General features: G+C 40.9%; 1 protein-coding gene across 1 annotated transcript in view; it reads left to right on the top strand.

Moving 5' to 3' along the window:
• Positions 1-6,958, top strand: part of TMX3 (thioredoxin related transmembrane protein 3) — a 42,747-nt gene extending 35,789 nt beyond the window's left edge. Inside the window, exons 14-16 of the mRNA XM_039238747.1 lie at positions 1,564-1,693; positions 3,112-3,180; positions 4,778-6,958. Coding sequence (XP_039094678.1) covers positions 1,564-1,693; positions 3,112-3,180; positions 4,778-5,035 — 457 coding nt within the window. The 3' untranslated portion in view covers positions 5,036-6,958. The remainder of the gene's footprint in view (positions 1-1,563; positions 1,694-3,111; positions 3,181-4,777) is intronic.
• Positions 6,959-17,166: the final 10,208 nt, after the last annotated feature.

Below are 17,166 nucleotides of genomic sequence, written 5' to 3'. Positions count from 1 at the left end.
ATAAGAGGGAATAGGATAAAGTGATGTTCTCCATTTCTGTCATTATTCGAATAGAATTATTTCACAACAGATAGTCTCTAGTTCATCTGTGTATTTAAGTTTTTTACAATATGTGCTTTTATAGGCAGGCCAGATTCTGATCCATTATGTAAAAATGGAACTCTTTTGTTACTTTTGCATTATGATAACTAATAACAACTGTTGTCAGTCAAAAAGTTGTTTTTTGTATTATGAACAAGAATGAAGATTTTTTTTTTTTTTAATTATACAATCAGTTAATTTTTGCCTGATGATAATATTGGGTAGTCAACCACCTGATACCAGTAGCTTCAAGCAGTAGTATTCACTCTCTCACTTGTCTGGGCTTGGCTCCTGTTGAGTGGGCGTAGATGGCTTGACTCCACACTGCCACTGAGGCCCAGTCAGCCACACAGTCTTCCATGGCCTAGACCTTGGCAGGAGTTTTCCTGCGGGTCTTGCTGCGGCAGTCGCAGACATACCGGAAGGCACGCCTGGCCTTGCAAGCACAGTGGAAGCCTCTGCTTTGGTCCCTTCTGTTACCTTTCCCCCGGCCTGCTCCATGGCTGAGCCCAACATCAGGACTCACACAGCACTCACTACCTGCCTCACTGGGAAGAGGGTGTGGCATCAGGAGGGGTAGGGAATTTTGAGCAATAAAGCAATCCACAGGACCCTTGTCACTTATGTGGTGATAATGCAGTTGTGTGAATTGTTCTGTAGTTTTGTGCTTTTGTATAGTATTTTCATATAGGCACACAGATAGCCATAAACCCTTGTGTAGGTGACATCCAGAATTGAGCTGCTATGATTATTCAGCCAACAACCTATCCTTGAAAGGAAAAAAAACCAACACATTATTTCAATTAAATGATGCCTGTTGGTAAAGTTTCCTGTCGTATCAGCGGAGGCCTTCCTGAGGACGCGGTGGAAGGCATAGTGGAGAGCCGGGGTTCAGAGACTTCGGAATCGTGTCTGTAGAATGTGTGTCATGGACAGGGGACTGTGCTGAGTATTTAACTTGAGGTTTCTTAATTTTTACAACTAGGTAGATACCCTCCCACGACCCACCTTTTATTCATTTATAAATGAAAAACATTAGGCTTAGAAGGTAATGGGTGGGAAAGCCCCGAGCTTGATCACAAGCAGTGTGACCCCAGACCCCGTGCTCTTTCCCGTCGCGTGCCCTCCGTGCCCCTTGACTGGAGCGGGTGTGTGACCACCGCGGCTGGTATTCGGATGGAAAGGACTGAGACTGCCCGGAAATGGACACTTTGTACCTAATAATTTCTATCCTTCCGCTTAATCGTAAATCCCAAGCTGTCTGATGCTGTACATTAGAATATTTTTCAGACAGTCTTAGTTTAGCTGTTTTTTGAATTGATGCACAATTTGAAATTTTCTCCGTGTAGGCACAGGGAGGAAAGCTATTCATACAGCTTCCTCCTCTTATAACTTATTATTACTGAGAGGTCCTGGAAACGATTGTCAGAGTATCTGTTATGTCTGTTCAATGTGTGTTTTGCTTTCTTTTTCTATTTTCAGCGAACTGAAAGTCCCAACGGTGGTCGTACTGAATACTTCGAACCAACAGTACTTTTTGCTGGACAGACAGATCAACAGCGTGGAGGACATGGTGCACTTCATCAGTAGCATCCTGGATGGCACAGTGGAGGTGAGTTGCTCACCTCAGGTTCACGGGGCAGTGGGAGGAGGGAGAGGAGAAATGAGTTTTCTTCTCCTCCGACTCTGAGGGGAGGAGCCATCACCGGGGTGAGGGGCGGCCTCCGGCCTCGTTTCCCTCAAGCCGCAGAGCCACAGTCTCTGAGACAGAAGGTTCTCTGGCGGAGGTGGTTTCCGGGTTGGAGCTGTCTTATGGTCATTGGCTGTCACAGTGACCGGGAGGCGGTGGCAGCATTTGGAGTCAGGGCTGCAGCTGCCGAGAGGTCTGTGGTGTGCGGAGCTGTCCCACTAGTGACCGCTCCTGGCCCCGAACCTTTCTGGGTTCAAGAGCACAAGTGGGTTGAGTTATTCAGATTGCTTTCCTCCGAAAACCTTTGGTAAGAGAGACGAGGAAACGTACTGAGAGTCGGCCTCAGTGGAGAGTCCAAATCCGGTCGGATAAAGTATTTCATAGAAATAACGAACAGGTGGTCTTCACTTCGCACTTCTCCCTGTAAGGAGCACTGACTGCGGTGTTTACTCAAAGTGTGGGTTGTAACCCGTGTTACAGGCTCATGAAGTCACTTCACATTATGAGCAGCAGGCATCGTAATTCAGGACACTAGAATAAAAGAGAAAAAATAAGAGACTTCTGTGAAATTCTATGAAGTGTAATTACTATTTTGTGAGACTTTTGTTTCAGTTTTTTACCAACTTTATTTGAAAGTTGGCTCACAGAATAACAAGCGTTTCTTCTGGAAACAATCACATAGTAGGAATTTTATATTTGTGAAAATACTACTTGTTGAAACGAAACTCACTATATGAGTGAGAATTCCGTATGTAAGTTAGTGACACCTGGTTCAAACTGTTTGACCACAGAACGAGATTCATATAGCTCGGAAATTCAAGGAATGAGCCAGACTTCAGAGACGGCTCAAGGCAGGGATTTGATTTTCATCAGGAATTTTCCTCTCTGCCTTTGAGCACATTTTTGCCTTTTGGGCATCCCTCTTGGGGAGACTGCCCTACACAGTAGCTAGGGGGTCCTGCGGTGACTATAACCAGCTCAGCTAAGCCCAGGGGTGGGACAGGGCTCAGGTGGGTTGGCGTCGGCCAGGGTGCTTGCAGTATCAGTAGGGGAGACTGAGTTCTTCAGAGGAGGTCAAGTGTTCACACAGGAAGACAGATGGAAGGGGGTGCAGGTCAGAAAACCCACAAATATTTCCCGCATGGCTCTTTGCAGTCAAATGCTCTGCCCCTGAGCTATAACCCGTCGTCCCCCCCCCTCCCCCCACCGCATGGCTCTTTGAGGTGCTTTTTGTAATCTCCTGGGGTCAACCCTTGACCTGTAGTTGTAAGATTATAGAACATAAAAATGAAGTTGTAGTACTTAAATAATTTAATTGTTCTTTCCTGGTTAAATTTAAGGCACAAGGAGGTGATAGCATTTTGCAGAGATTGAAAAGAATAATATTTGATGCCAAATCTACTATTGTGGTAAGTTGTGACAGTTTGCTTAGTGTCACTGATAATTAAGAATGGATGGGTGCTTTATGTCTAATGAAGGTAATCTGAAATATCAAAGGATTAGGTAAAAATACACCTGTTATATTGAGAAAGAGAGCGTGTGTGTGTGTGTGCGCGCGCGCGCGCGCACACTGGCACACACACAGAAATCACGGAGGGGCGGGGAGGAGGAGCGGGGGACAGAATCTTAAGCAGGCTCCTCACCCAGCATGGAGCCCAACGCAAGGCTTGATGTCATGACCTCGAGATTGTGACCTGAGCCTAAGTCAAGAGTCTGGTGCCTAAACAACTGAGCCACCCAGGTGCCCCTAAAAATATACCTTTAATTTTAAAGGTAAGAACTAGTCCATGTTTACATTAAGAAAATGTATTCTTCAGGTAGAAATGAGGTTTCTCTTATTACTCATTTCTGGATGATGGGTGAGTTCACTAGAATTCGGAACCATTACCTCAATGGCATGACTTGAAAGTACTTTCCAGTCTCCTTCCTCCTTCTACCCTTTTCAGTCGCTGGATCTGAACCTGCTTCAGCTCCCGGTCAGCATTCCTAAATTTGAGCCTTACGTTCAGTTACAGTTGTCTGTCTTGAGCTACTCAGTCCGTGGGTGTTTTCATCCATTATGGCCAAAGGCAGTTACCAAAGTAGAAGTCAGCAGAGCCGGCCCTTACCACGTATGTCTGGCTACTGCTCCGACTTCGGCACGGTTTCTTCACTTCCTTTTACCCTGGCTCTGTCCATTCTGTATTCCTCTACACAGTGAGTGTAACTAAAATCGTCACATGTGATCGCTTTCCTTCCCTTTTCCAGTCACACATGTGAGAATACTCTGTCCATCTCAAGTGTTCTCATTAGGTTTTGAATACCACAGAAGCCGCCTGGTGCCCTCCGTGCCTCATTCTAACTCATGCTTAAATTTCCACTCAGAACTCTTTAATTCTGGGAAGCCTGCTTCCGTTATCTCAATCCAAAGTGACCTTGCCATCCTCGGAACTTGCCTATATCGTTCTCAGAGTTACAGTCTGAGAACTGTACAGTCACAACCCATAGAATATAATATAGTTGAAAAACCTATTCAGTAAAATTGCTTTTACTTTTCTGAGACCTGAGGAGATGGTGTATAAACTGAGGGGAATTGTTATTAAGCTAATGTGGCTTTACTACTAACCAGTAAGTAGAAAGTTTTTAAATGTCCTGTGAAGTGGAATGTGTGTGTCCCTTCTATACGGTAAATAACCAGCCTTCTCGGTGAGCTGATTCCTCTAGTCCAGGATCCGACTCCAGAGCTTCTGGGCATGTAGTTACCATCTTGAGAGACCTTTGTGCTTAAAGCGAGGAAAATAAGTGTCTGTAGAAAAGTTAGAGAGTATTTGGCACCTTTTTCTGCTGCTGGTAGTGGGATACGCACACAAAGGGTAAAATTTCTGTCGCTTACAGTGTCTTTAACATGGTAGTTACTGCAGAAATCTTGACATTGATTCACTAGAACTAAAAGCAGTTGGGGTGTAGCAAGAGGGAGAAGCGTGTAGAGGTTTTACCACGTGCTGAGCTGCGACCGTCTTCCCGCAGTCTATCTTCAGGAGCTCCCCTCTCATGGGCTGCTTTCTCTTCGGCCTTCCCCTGGGCGTCATCAGTATCATGTGCTACGGCATCTACACAGCGGACGCCGATGGCGGGTATATAGAAGAACGATACGAGGTGTCCAAAAGTGAACTTGAAAGCCAAGAACCAACAGAAGAAAGCAAAGAACAGGGGGCGAGCGGCGGAGCCGCCCTCGGGCCTACGGAGCAAGAACCTAAAGATGTACTGGAGAAGAAGAAAGATTGAACTTTGCTAGTGTGGAATATTTGATAGGATTTCAGATTATTAAAGAGTCTATTTATTGAACTTAGGCATTTAATCATGATCTTTACAAAAGAGAATATGTTACTAGTATTTTGCTAACATCAGCTTGCATGGATTAAAGTTGCCCTTCACAGATGGGGAGGCGTTTGGAGCAAACAGAGGAAATGTTTATCTAAAACAAAAAAAGAAATGAGGAAACACTCCATCAACGTTTACTGCATAGATGTTATTTTAGCAGAGCAGTTCTCTTGCATGTTTCTCTATCTGAGCATTCTGAGACAAAATTAAGATTCCTGGGCAGAATATTTAAATTGGTCAGTCAGGTAGAAGTTACATGTGTGATAAAGAAAAACAGTACCTCCACCTTCTACCATTCATTCTCCTCATATATTTTAGATAAGATTTCCATGGGCAAAATTACATCTTTAAAGTTTAGCACTTTAGGGAGAACTAACACTTTTTTCCATTGGTCAAATTAAGACTATGACTTAAAAATAATTTGGTTTTATATAGTATAGCAATTTTATTTTGTTAGTTATTTTTAAAGGAGAGGAAATGTTACTTTTTAACTTTCTACTCAGTTACCTTATAAAATTTTCATATGGATCTATATAGTGGGAAAAAAATAAGTGTAATCTTTGGAAATTAAACAGGATTGACCTGGAGCAGTGATTTCAGGCCACGGGCTGGGCCACGCTTCACATGTGTCTCGGTGACCACTGTAGAAAGGGGAGAGTGTGAACTCCTGCCCTGCGTTAGCCAGAACGACCTACTCGTTTTTCTCTTTCTTGTTTTATATATTGGAATTTCTTCTAAAAATTTCCTTTGATAACAAGCTCCTGCTGCTTTTTAAAAGTAATATATATTGTATTTTTAATGTTTATGCTATGGTAACTTTATGGTAACTTATAATATGTGTGTATCTGTGTGTGTGTATACACACACACATGCACATGTATTTACATATACATATACAATTTATCGACATGTCTGTCATGTAATATTATGGGCATGTCTATGTTCATAATGAGTAACGAGTGACATAATCAGCCTGTCAGCAAAATTTATATCCAGTGATTAAGAGCCAACTGTTACCTTCTCCCTCCTCTCAATTCTGACACCCATTTCATTTTCTCTCTCTAATGAAGTAACATAGGAATTCTGTCCCAAGTAGTGTATAAAAATTGGCATTGTTGTAAGTAACATTATGATATATTTATTGTAGATTATATTTGAGCCTTTCATTTTAGCTAACTTTAGGTTTTTATTAGATGACCATTGTTTGGGTGATTATTCATTGAGCAATGGAGTTAAACAATAGAATGGTTTTTATTAAATGCTGAAAAATCTGTAATCATTTTAAAAATATGCAGCTCATGGCCCTGATACTGAAGTTGTTCAGGGCTTTGGTCCCAAGGCAGCTGTTGATTTCTGATACCGTGCTGCTCACGACTAAACCAAAACTCTTGTCCAAATCAGTTTCTAGCAGTCGTTTTATCGTATCCACGTGCTCTTTTACATATAGTGACTAAATGCTTATTCTTACTGTTTGGCGCTCTTATCATTTTTAATAATGAAGCACATAGGAAGTCCCAGGAAATTTCAGGAAATAATGGAAAGAAATGTTCTCAAGTGGAAACTGGAGATGAATGCTGTTAATTAAACAAGTAGATTCGTCTCCAAAGAGTAAAGAGGGATTCTTTGGGAGGCTAAATACTAATGTTCCCGGGGGTCAAGCTTGTTCTGCCACAGTGAATAAAGCTTAGGTGGGTGCAAAACCTCACTTGAGTCTAGGAAGGAAGGTAAAGCTTAGCCTCTGCCAGGGGCAGCAGGAATTTGTAGGAAATGTCCCCGTTTTCTTCTTGCTTATCACCATCAGATGTTCATCATCTGTACGTTTTCAGCCTCTGTTTCCTTTTCACAGCCTCTACCGTTGCCCAATACTCTATTTGTGTTTCTCAGTGTCTGTTAGGAAAACAAAATGGATAGATAGTTAATAAGTAAATACTTTTTTTTCTTTTTCTATTAAAATTTTGCATTTTATTTGTTTCTACAAAGCTCTTACAAAACAAATTTAAAATTTTCTTCACTAGTACACTTTTCCCTTTTATGTGGTATCTGCACTTGGAATGCTATTTTCGTTTCAGGAAAAATTACTGCAAAAGAAAGTTAATTTCTTAATGAAGTTAGTATTAGGACACATACACCCTAATTCATTGGTGAATCTTATCATGATTACATATTAAGTAAGTTGGAGTTTTACCTTTCTTTCAGTTGTAATAAAATTTCTATTTCTAACCCTAAAATTCAAAATTCTAGATGCTTGGTGGTTGTGGGATCTGAGCTCAATTTAATTATATTTCAAAGACAGAAAGTACATGAAACAGTGCCCCCCCCTCCATTATAGCTTGCAGTCCTTTTTGTTCATCATACACAGTAATATTTCTCTAGCTACTTTTATCTGAAACTTACTTGAGGTGTATTAGACCTGAGTTTTTATCTTCTTCATACCTAATGCTTTCCTGGTGTCTGACATACAGATAGCATTAAGAGCTAAATATCTGGAGGTTGAAGGAAGGGCCTATGTGAGTAAACGGCTGTATTATTATTTTTTTTTTTTTTAGTGGATTTTTGTTGATGTTTCTTGTGTTTTGATTCAGGGGCTTTTTGGTTTTGGTTTTCTAAAAAGTAATTTACATATTTTGATCATTGCTTCATATGCTGTGGACACAGGACAGGAAAAAATACTAAGCTGTTCTTATTGTGCACACATTGTTCAAATGAACCAGTGTGGGATGTTAAGACTATCAATTAATTAATGGTGGGATTAGGTTTGCCATTTTATTTTTATAAATATATATTTTTTCTGAATGTGTCTGAGTCCAAGAGTGGGCAAAAAATAATTTTCTACTTTGGACTAAATCTATAAAGGTTTTTGAAAGTCTGTATTACTAACTTGTTGAATTCATGATATCTTGCCTTATGGCACGAATTGTAAACCTGTTTTTTCTAAAATAAATTAATTGAAAACATGTTTATTATTTTTGCTATTTATATTTTGTTCTCAACACAAATAGTTCTTGTGCAAGCAAAGAGAATAGCTAAGACTGATCTTCCACAAAATGTTTTCCCTTTTATTAAGTTGTAAGTTTTTCATCATTTTAGAAACAGAATGAGTTTAAACACATCTGAGATCAGATTGCTACCTAATCCCTTTATAAATGAAGAACCTGAGATTTGTCAGGTATATGTTATATTTGTGAAAGTTGATTATTTTTAAATATTAATTTCATAGTTTAGAGTTAATGCAATGAACCTGAGTCCACGATGGACATCTACGTTGTGACCTCGGACATAACACAGCCTCCCCTCCTTTTCATCATCAGTAAAATGGGAGAATCTAAAGCCTCAAGATGTTCTTTTTTAAAATAGCACCACAGAGGGGGCCGCCTGGGTGGCCCAGCTGCGTAAGCATCCGACTCCTGGTTTCGGTTCAGGTCATGATCTCACAGTTCGGTGAGTTCGAGCCTTGTGCCGTCGGCGCAGAGCCTGCCTGGGATCGTCTGTCTCCCTCTCTGCCTCTCCCCCACTCGCGCTGTCTCTGTCTCTCTCAAAATAAATAAGCTTAAAAAAAAATAGCATCAAATGGGGAGAGTATATTATGAAAAAGCAAACTTTATACAAATACTAATTTTTTAATAATTCATTTTTCATATTTTATACCATGGGCACGTTTTTCATAAGAATTGGCTCTGGCACGGGTGTAACAGCCAAAAACAATGGCCCCACCCAACTTGGGAATCATACAAACGAGCTGGTTAGAATAGACCTCATTAAGAGTGACCAGGCGTGTCCACTGTGTGAATTCCGTGGGTGAGGACAGGCTCCCGGGGCCCTGCTGAGAGGCTGGACTGTGTTGTGGGTGTGGGGGGCCTGGAGTCCAGTCCTGCTCTGTCACCTGCTGTGCATAGTTGGTAAGAGGCTTACCCTCCCTGCTCCCGTGCTAACTCCAGGATGATGGTGCCCATCTCATTGGATTAGGAGATTGAGTGAGTTGCACATGAGGCATGTTTAGAACATGCCTGGCATGTGAAAACAGCTCAGAGTATCACATTTTTGTTTCCAATTTATTTCTCTTCTCCCTTCTTTTTGAATTTAGACTTTTAAGCATATGAAGTACTAGTATGCTTAAATTTGCTCAGCTACCTTTTCACTTCAAGCTCTAACCTTGCCATGGGTAGGAATGTGAAGAAGTAAGTTTTCTTTAAAACTGAAATTAATTTAGGTTCACAAACATCTCTGAAAATCCTCTGGGTTTTGTGCTTTAAGTGAACGTGAGGAAGCAGAAGAGGAGGGTACACGTATCCAGTAGGCTTATCAGCCCACGTAGTTTAGACAGATACAAGAGTTATTTGGGCCCAGATTTAGAATACTAATTGATACTGAATATAGATGACTTGATTATCCTGAAAGCCTTCCTGAGTAGTTCTCAGGAAGAGAACTCTTTCCTTTGAGTCCATCTCCCTATAAACTGAAAAGGGATTTTCAACAACTAGTAAGAAAGTGGTAGTTGTTTTCTTGCAATTTATTTCTTTTGTGTGTGTTTTATTTATTTCTGGGCGAGAGAGACAGTGTGAGCAGGAAAGGGTCAAAGAGAGAGGGAGACACAGAATCTGAAACAGGCTCCAGGCTCTGAGCTAGCTGTCAGCACAGGGCCCGACACGGAGCCCGAACCCATGAACTGTGAGATCATGACCTGAGCCGAAGTCGGACGCTTAACCGATGGAGCCACCCAGGTGGCTCTGCAATTTATTCTTTCAACAAAGGTTTATTAAATGTTTTCTGTGTGCTGAGGATACAGTAGTAAAGAACAGTCACGACCTCAGTCATCACTTAAAATGTTCAATTCCAAGGTTTCTACTATTTTGTTTGTCTTCGTGTTCCTTCTCCTATCATCTGTTGTTCAACATGAAATCCTTGCTGGGTCTTCTGGATCTCTGGGACACGGGGTAAGAGACCAGGCGGTGCAGAGCACAGTGGCTTTCTTCCTACAGATGAAGGCATCGGATCTACCCAGCGTGTCTGTAACTGCGCCTGTACTGTAGATACAGGTAACAGGTGTGGAGTGCAATGCGAGGAAAGGTGTCTCCACAAAAGAGATCTCCAGAAACCGAATGGGCTGTCAGGGGGGTTCAGAGCACCCACACTGAAAATATTGACACACTACTTTCCTTCTTAGACAGAGATTATACAAGGCCATTAATGTAAATAAACACTAAAGCCACCCTCTGTCCATTTTACAATAGTCCCTTCTCTTTCAAACTAAAAAAAAAAATTTTAATTAAAAATTGGCCGATTGTAATATATTGAATTTAATACATTTTACTTGGGTCTGTGGAGCAGTCCAGTGAAACTTAAGCATATATAGTAACTGAGGATATTCTTCTACTCATTGAATTTTTCCACATGGCTCCATCTCTGTCCTCATCACTGTGTTCACTTGTGGATTTATGTAACTGGTTTTCTTCCATCAGAGGTGCGTGATGTACCGAGTGTCTCAACATGGTTGATGCTAAGTCCTAGAAATTCTATTACAAACCATAAGAACTCAAGCAAACCTAACAGTAAATGCTTAGATGTTAATGACTCATGTAATGACATTTAGTAGTTAAAATTTTGAGGCTATACACAGAAATAATCTGTATAACTAATAAATCTGTTAAAGTCCTCCATCTCCTTTTTATTTTTAAATTGATTGTCAGAGGAACTTTATAAGTTTTTTGAGATTTTAAGATCATACAACTTCTCCAAATACTACGTCACTGCTCTAAATCAAATGAAAGACTGACTTAATCTGAAAAATTTTTTTGTTAGGTAGAAGGTGACTCTTTTTTACAAGGGATAATTTTGGAAAGAGTAAAAGATTTACCTTAAATTTGGACATAGGTAAATTCACATTTTTCATGAAAGCCTAGGTAGCATAGTTTCCAAGATTATTATGTAAGCCTCTCATGCCCAAATTACCACACTTGGTACAATCGGAGTTGTTAATAGTGTAATCTCAAATTCCGAATTGCTAGCCTTCAAAATAATGTACTTTCCTCCCTAGGGTCCTCATAAATACACAGTCATTCCAATATTAATGTGCAAATTATAACAATAATTTTCACAGGGGCCCACCAACGTCTAGGGAGATAATAGCAGAACTTATTTTTCCAAATAGAGCCACCGTTATTTATAAAATTATTAGATATTCCTCAGATGTATTGTGGAGAAAAGTCATTGATACTTTAATTTTTTTTTAATATTTATGGTAAGATGTACAGCTCAAAAGAGTCTTTGGAGATAAACTAAGGTTGAGATCTCTGTAGAATTACTGATGATTGTTCAACAAGTAACTTACTACTCATCCATTAGCAGAGTCCACGTGGGAAAGGAGAAGTGAGGCAGTGACTTGTTCACTGTTCCCTTCGAACAGTGTGCTCATATGGGACCTGGTAGAAGTATCTCAGGGCATTAGGGCATGTTGCTACTCCCTGTAAACTTCTGGAAGGTTCTTACAAGAGACTGCAGAAAGCTAGAAGGGAGCTTTCCTTCTAAGAGAAGCTTCCTGGAGCCAACGGTACAAGACAGGTAACCATTTCCCCTTTTCACTTGGCAACAAGCAAATTTCTGGCTCCAAGCTTGATTTAATTTAAGGATCATCTTCATATATGGGAGAACCATAGACTGGAGTTCCCTGACCACATAACTCATTCTACTGCTAAGTGATGATCTTCTGGCTTTCCCTACTGGTAAAATTTAATATTTCTAGGAAGTAGTACTTGCTGTGTATTTAGATATTCTTGTCTAAATCTCTGTGTGGAAAAGGATTTCTGTAAATGGTACTGAATCGATTGGCTGTATCAATGGGAATCAGTAAATGTTGGTCCATACTAAACCCCATACACAAAGATTATTTCAAGATGGATCATGAACCTAAATATATAAAATACAGGAAAATAAAACTAATGTTTCTTGTAGAAAATATTCATGATCTTCAGTAGAGAAGAAATGTTTAAGAGGACACAAATAACCATTAAAAATCAATTGGATTTTGTTAAAATTAAGAATTTCTGTTTATGAAAAAAAGATGTCATTAAGAGATTCACAATACTTACATCTAACAAAGGTCTTGTGCCCAGAATATATAAGGAACACTTTCAAATCAATAAGGAAAAGACAAACCACTGTGAACAATGAGAACATGACCTGAATAGGAAACTTAGAAAAGAGAAAACCCAAATTGTCAATAGACCTATTAACAGGTGCTCAACATCATTCCTCAATCATTTTCTTGATTTTTTCAAAAATGTTTTTATTTCTGAAAGAGAGACAGCATGAGCGGAGAGGGTCAGAGAGAGGGAGATACAGAATCTGAAACAGGCTCCAGACTCTAGGCTATCTCTCAGCACAGAGCCCAACGCGGGGCTCGAACCCACGAACCAGTGAGATCATGACCTGAGCCGAAGTCGGACGCTCTACCTACTGAGCCACCCAGGCACCCCCAGTTTCTTGATTTTAAAAACCTATGTGTGGACATCTCACAAACTGGGATCGCCAGCTTGAACTCCAGACTTTATATCCAACTCAACATCTCCACTTGGGTGTTTGGTAAGCAACTCAAGCAACGTATCCAAAATACTGATCGCCCACCAAATCCAGCTTCTGCTCTGTCTTTCTGATCTCAGTAAATGATAACATCATCATTTTAATTACCTGGGCCAAATGCCCTGGATTGATCTGAGACTTCCTTCCTTCAATGCCTCTTACCTAAGCTGTGAGAAATTTTTGTTAGTTGTATCTTTAAAATATACTTGGAGGCCAAACTTCGCAGGACTTTACAGGGTAGCAGCCTGGTTGAGGCCACTACACCCGTTCCAGACTTCAATCCCCTGCACCATTGCCTGACTGTAGCCTACTGCTGGAAGAGTAGCTAAGGGGATCACTTGTATGATGTAAGGCAGATCATGGCATTTTCCTGCTCAAAACATTCCAGTGTCTTGCTGCCTCAGTCTCACAGACAAGGTCCTCCCTCACCGTGGACTGTGCTATTGACTGAAATGTGTCACCCCAAATCCATATGTCAAAGTCCTAACCCCTATTACCTCACAACGTGACCTTCTTGGGAAATATGGTCATTGTAGATGGAATGAGTTAAAATGAGGTCATACTGGCAGAGAGCGGGTCCCTGTTCCAAATGACTGGTGTCCTAATAAAAAGGGGAAACTCGGAGACAAACACCTATGCAGGGAGAATACCGTGTGAGGATGAAGGCAGCGTGCGGGGTGATGCTTCTACAAGCCAGGGAGCGCCCAAGATCGCCAGCAGACCACAGGAAGCCGGGAGAAAGGTCTGCAGCAGATCCTCCCGCGTGGCTTCCAAAGGAACCAACCCTGCAAGACTACAAGACACCTTGGTCTTGGACTTCTGAGCCCAGAAATGTGAGACAATGACTCCCTGTTGTTTAAACTGCCGGGTTTGTTGTGGTTTGTTACAGCCACCCTACCAAACTGATACAACTTGTAATTATTCCTTAGGACATCCCTGCCCCTGACTCATTAGCACACGTATATCTCCTACCCACCTCCCCAGCCCGCCTGCTCTTTCTGCTACATCCACCTGTCCTCTCGTTCCTTGCTGTTCCAAGTACGTGGCTTGGCACCAGCTGTTTCCTCTGAGTAGAATGATGGTCCCCTGGCCCTCCATGTGACTCCCTCCCTCCCCACTGGAGGCCATCTTATCATTAAGGCATTTTAAACCATTCTGCCTGAATTAAACCTCCCGGCTTCCAGGTCTCCCTAACTCCTTTGCTGCTTTTTTACAGGCATTTCTTTGTAACATTATACCGTGTTTGTTACTGCCTGCCTCGCACCTTAAATATACACGAATGTAAGCCCTGAATGGTCACAGACATTATATCTTATTTTTTCCCCAACATTACATTCTCAGTTCTTGAAGCATGCTTAGCATGAAGTATGCATTCAATAAATAGTTATGAATAAATGAATGAATAGATGAGTAATTGAATATATGTATATAATGATGTATTTATTACCAGTATGTTAGTGTTGAAGAAAGACTTACTTCAATTGAAGGTTTTAAATGCGTGTTCCAAAAGTGTCTGAATGCTTACTGACTGAGCAAAAGAAAAGTAATTAACATAAAAGTGTCATAAGCTTTGGAAATATTTTATGTTTTAATATGGAAGATTCTTATATTATTTAGCTTGGGGTCAAAAATCTTAAAATCTACACAGTCAGTGACAATAAGAATGGATTAGAGATGAAGAACTATGAAAGCTTTTAGGGAGCCAAATATTCTCTATCCCTCAAATACTGTTGAAAACTAATTAGCTCCTTTGCAAATGTCAGTGTAAAACTGTGAGACTTGTGGCGATAATTACTATACTTTAAGTTATGGATTCTGAACGAGCAGTGATTATCGGAATCTCATAGGCATCCATTGCCTCAGATGGTTTATGAAAATATGGATAAGCCCTAGAAATTCCATCAGGTTGGTTTCAGACGATCTTCTTCCCGAAGCCAAAAGAAAGAGGAGAAAACAACCTTCCCCAGCCGATGTGGACTCCCAGTTGTGAACCGATGGTTTAAATGATTACTAGGGAAGGGCCAAGTGTCAGTGCCTTGAAAGGAGTGGGTTTGCTGTGACTCCCTGGCGAGCGTGCAGGGGTGAGGTAGGACACAAGAGCCAGACATGCTTCAGTCCCCTCCTTGACCCCGCGGTGAGTAGACTTGCTGGCACAACAATAGCAGCTTCAGGAAAGTGGTCTGTTTGTTTTTTTTTCTTGTAAACAAGAAAGTAGGTTATGTCCAGCTGGGCTCCTTCATCTCCCTTTCTCATTCTACCGTCCTTCCTCTAGGGAGGAACGGCGTGGCTCAGGGGACTGACACTAGCCTCTGCTGTTCGAGATGAGGGTGGTGGCCGGGCACTGGTGAGGCACCAACATCCAACTGTCATGCTTTCTGGCTCCATTCATCCCCATGAGTCATTTGTGTAGAAAATGAAACTTAAAAGTATTCACAGTGTTGCTTCTTTCTCCTGCGCTATCTTACGTAAAACAAGTTTTTTTATGTGAGCAGTTACCGCTGGGAGTCTACAATGTGTATGGAGATACACATTTAACACATTTAACCAGGGGCGTAGCTCCGAGACAGCAAAGCACGTCTCTGCCGAGGGTATTTCTGCCCCAGCACCTGCGGCCATCAGGTACCGTTCACTTCCAGGTAATCTGACTTTTGTGATCAAATGCAGTTTCTTCCCGAAGAAGCTGGATTGTATAACTTCACATTGTCCATGAATAATAACAAAGGAGGAACTAAAATTCGCAGTCTTCTGTGGAGTGATGGCTGTCACAGAGGGGGTAGGGACAGCCCCACGGCTTGGACCCCAGAGATTCTGCTTTTAGTCAGTTTTATATGTTCTAGTTAAACAAACACCCACAAATACTTCTTCCTATGTGTTTAGGGATCCAGACAGGTAAAGTGAAAAGTAGCTACATGTTTACAATGGGTGGTTCTAAGTACAGGACAGGAAGGTACATGTATGCTTCACCTAGAATCAACAATTATTATTCTTGCAACTTTCATGTAGGTTTCAAAACTCTCAAAATAAATGTGTGTGGGGGGGAACAGAGTAAGCATTATTATAAATGCTTGTGTCATTGTGGTAATCTTGAATAAAGACTGAGGTGTTTTTAATATGAAATATGATGGAAATATATATTGTAGCTCTGGATAAAATGTACCGTGGCAGCATTGTACACGCATTTTTAGAAGTACCGTATCTCAAACAACGTAGATACCATGTGGCTTTATGTAAAATGAAAACCTTGGTACCAAATTAAATATGCACATTAAAGATTTGAACAAATTGGTTCCTGAGAGCTCTAAGTCTCTTGCTATTAAAAATAAATGAACAAATCATATTCAAAAGCCAGGAGCAGAGATAGAAAGCTTCATCCCTTTCAATCAACTTGGAAAATTAATCAATATATAAGCAGACATTTGATTGTAATTTTTTCCAGGAAAGCATGTAAATAATTCTGACCACTGTCACTTATATCAGAGTATCACTAACCCTAAGAAAAGAAAAATAAAACTCAGCCCAATTGATAAATCACCACCTATTTGAAGCTTTCACTGATCCAAGGGATATTAATTCCTTCCTCCCGCCATCTTTGCTATGCAGGACATTATATAAACATATTTTGTATTTAATGCTGCACTATTAATTGCACTATTAATGAACTAAGTCAATGTATTTATTCCAAAGCCAATAATATTTTTAAGAGTTGATATTGTGTGGTCTGGGCTGAATGTTCAATAAGACTGAATGAGCCTTTGTTCACTGTTGAATTAATCCATGGACAGATAGACAAGGTAGAATTTTCAAAAAATCATAATGGTTATAAATAGCCAAATTGCAGTGCTCCCCAAAAATAATTCAATAAAGGCCACTATCTTCACCGTCAGTTTCTTGGGAATGACCGCACATGCATACACTTAAACTTCACAAATCTTACTTTTCCTGTGACAGTATCACAAGACAATGTTTCCATTACATATTTCCACAAAACAAAAAAACTGTAAAATGTCATCTGTGCAGACAGCTAAATCAATAAGTATAGAGTATCTCTGAAGCAGAACCTCTAGGTGATTTGTAACACACAGACACACACACACACACACAGAGTTTCACTGCAGTAATATGAATGTACACGATGGTAGGAATGGGTTGAAAGTTCTCTGTAAGGCTGTGGTCTTCGGGTGTGGTGCTTGAGTGTGTGGTACGCAGAGCTGGCTGTCTGGGCGGTGAGACGGAAGCAAGATGGAAGCCTATGTTAGTTCTCATGGACTCTGACCTTGGTGGTAAAAGTATCCTTTGGAAGCCCTTTAAGTGCTAAACATTAGTATCTGTGTTAGGAAGGTGGAGCATTTACTGCCCCCGCCACTTCCTGGTTCACAGCCACAGACCAGAAGCCTCCCTGCTGGGTCCTCGTGTGGTATGAGGGGCAGTAGAGCTCTCTGGGCGTGTCCATTAGAAAGGCACTA

This window comes from Hyaena hyaena, unplaced genomic scaffold (genome assembly GCF_003009895.1).
Source record: "Hyaena hyaena isolate Hyena2069 unplaced genomic scaffold, ASM300989v1 scaffold_145, whole genome shotgun sequence".
Lineage (NCBI taxonomy): Eukaryota > Metazoa > Chordata > Mammalia > Carnivora > Hyaenidae > Hyaena > Hyaena hyaena.
This window is presented reverse-complemented; position numbering and strand designations above follow the sequence as displayed.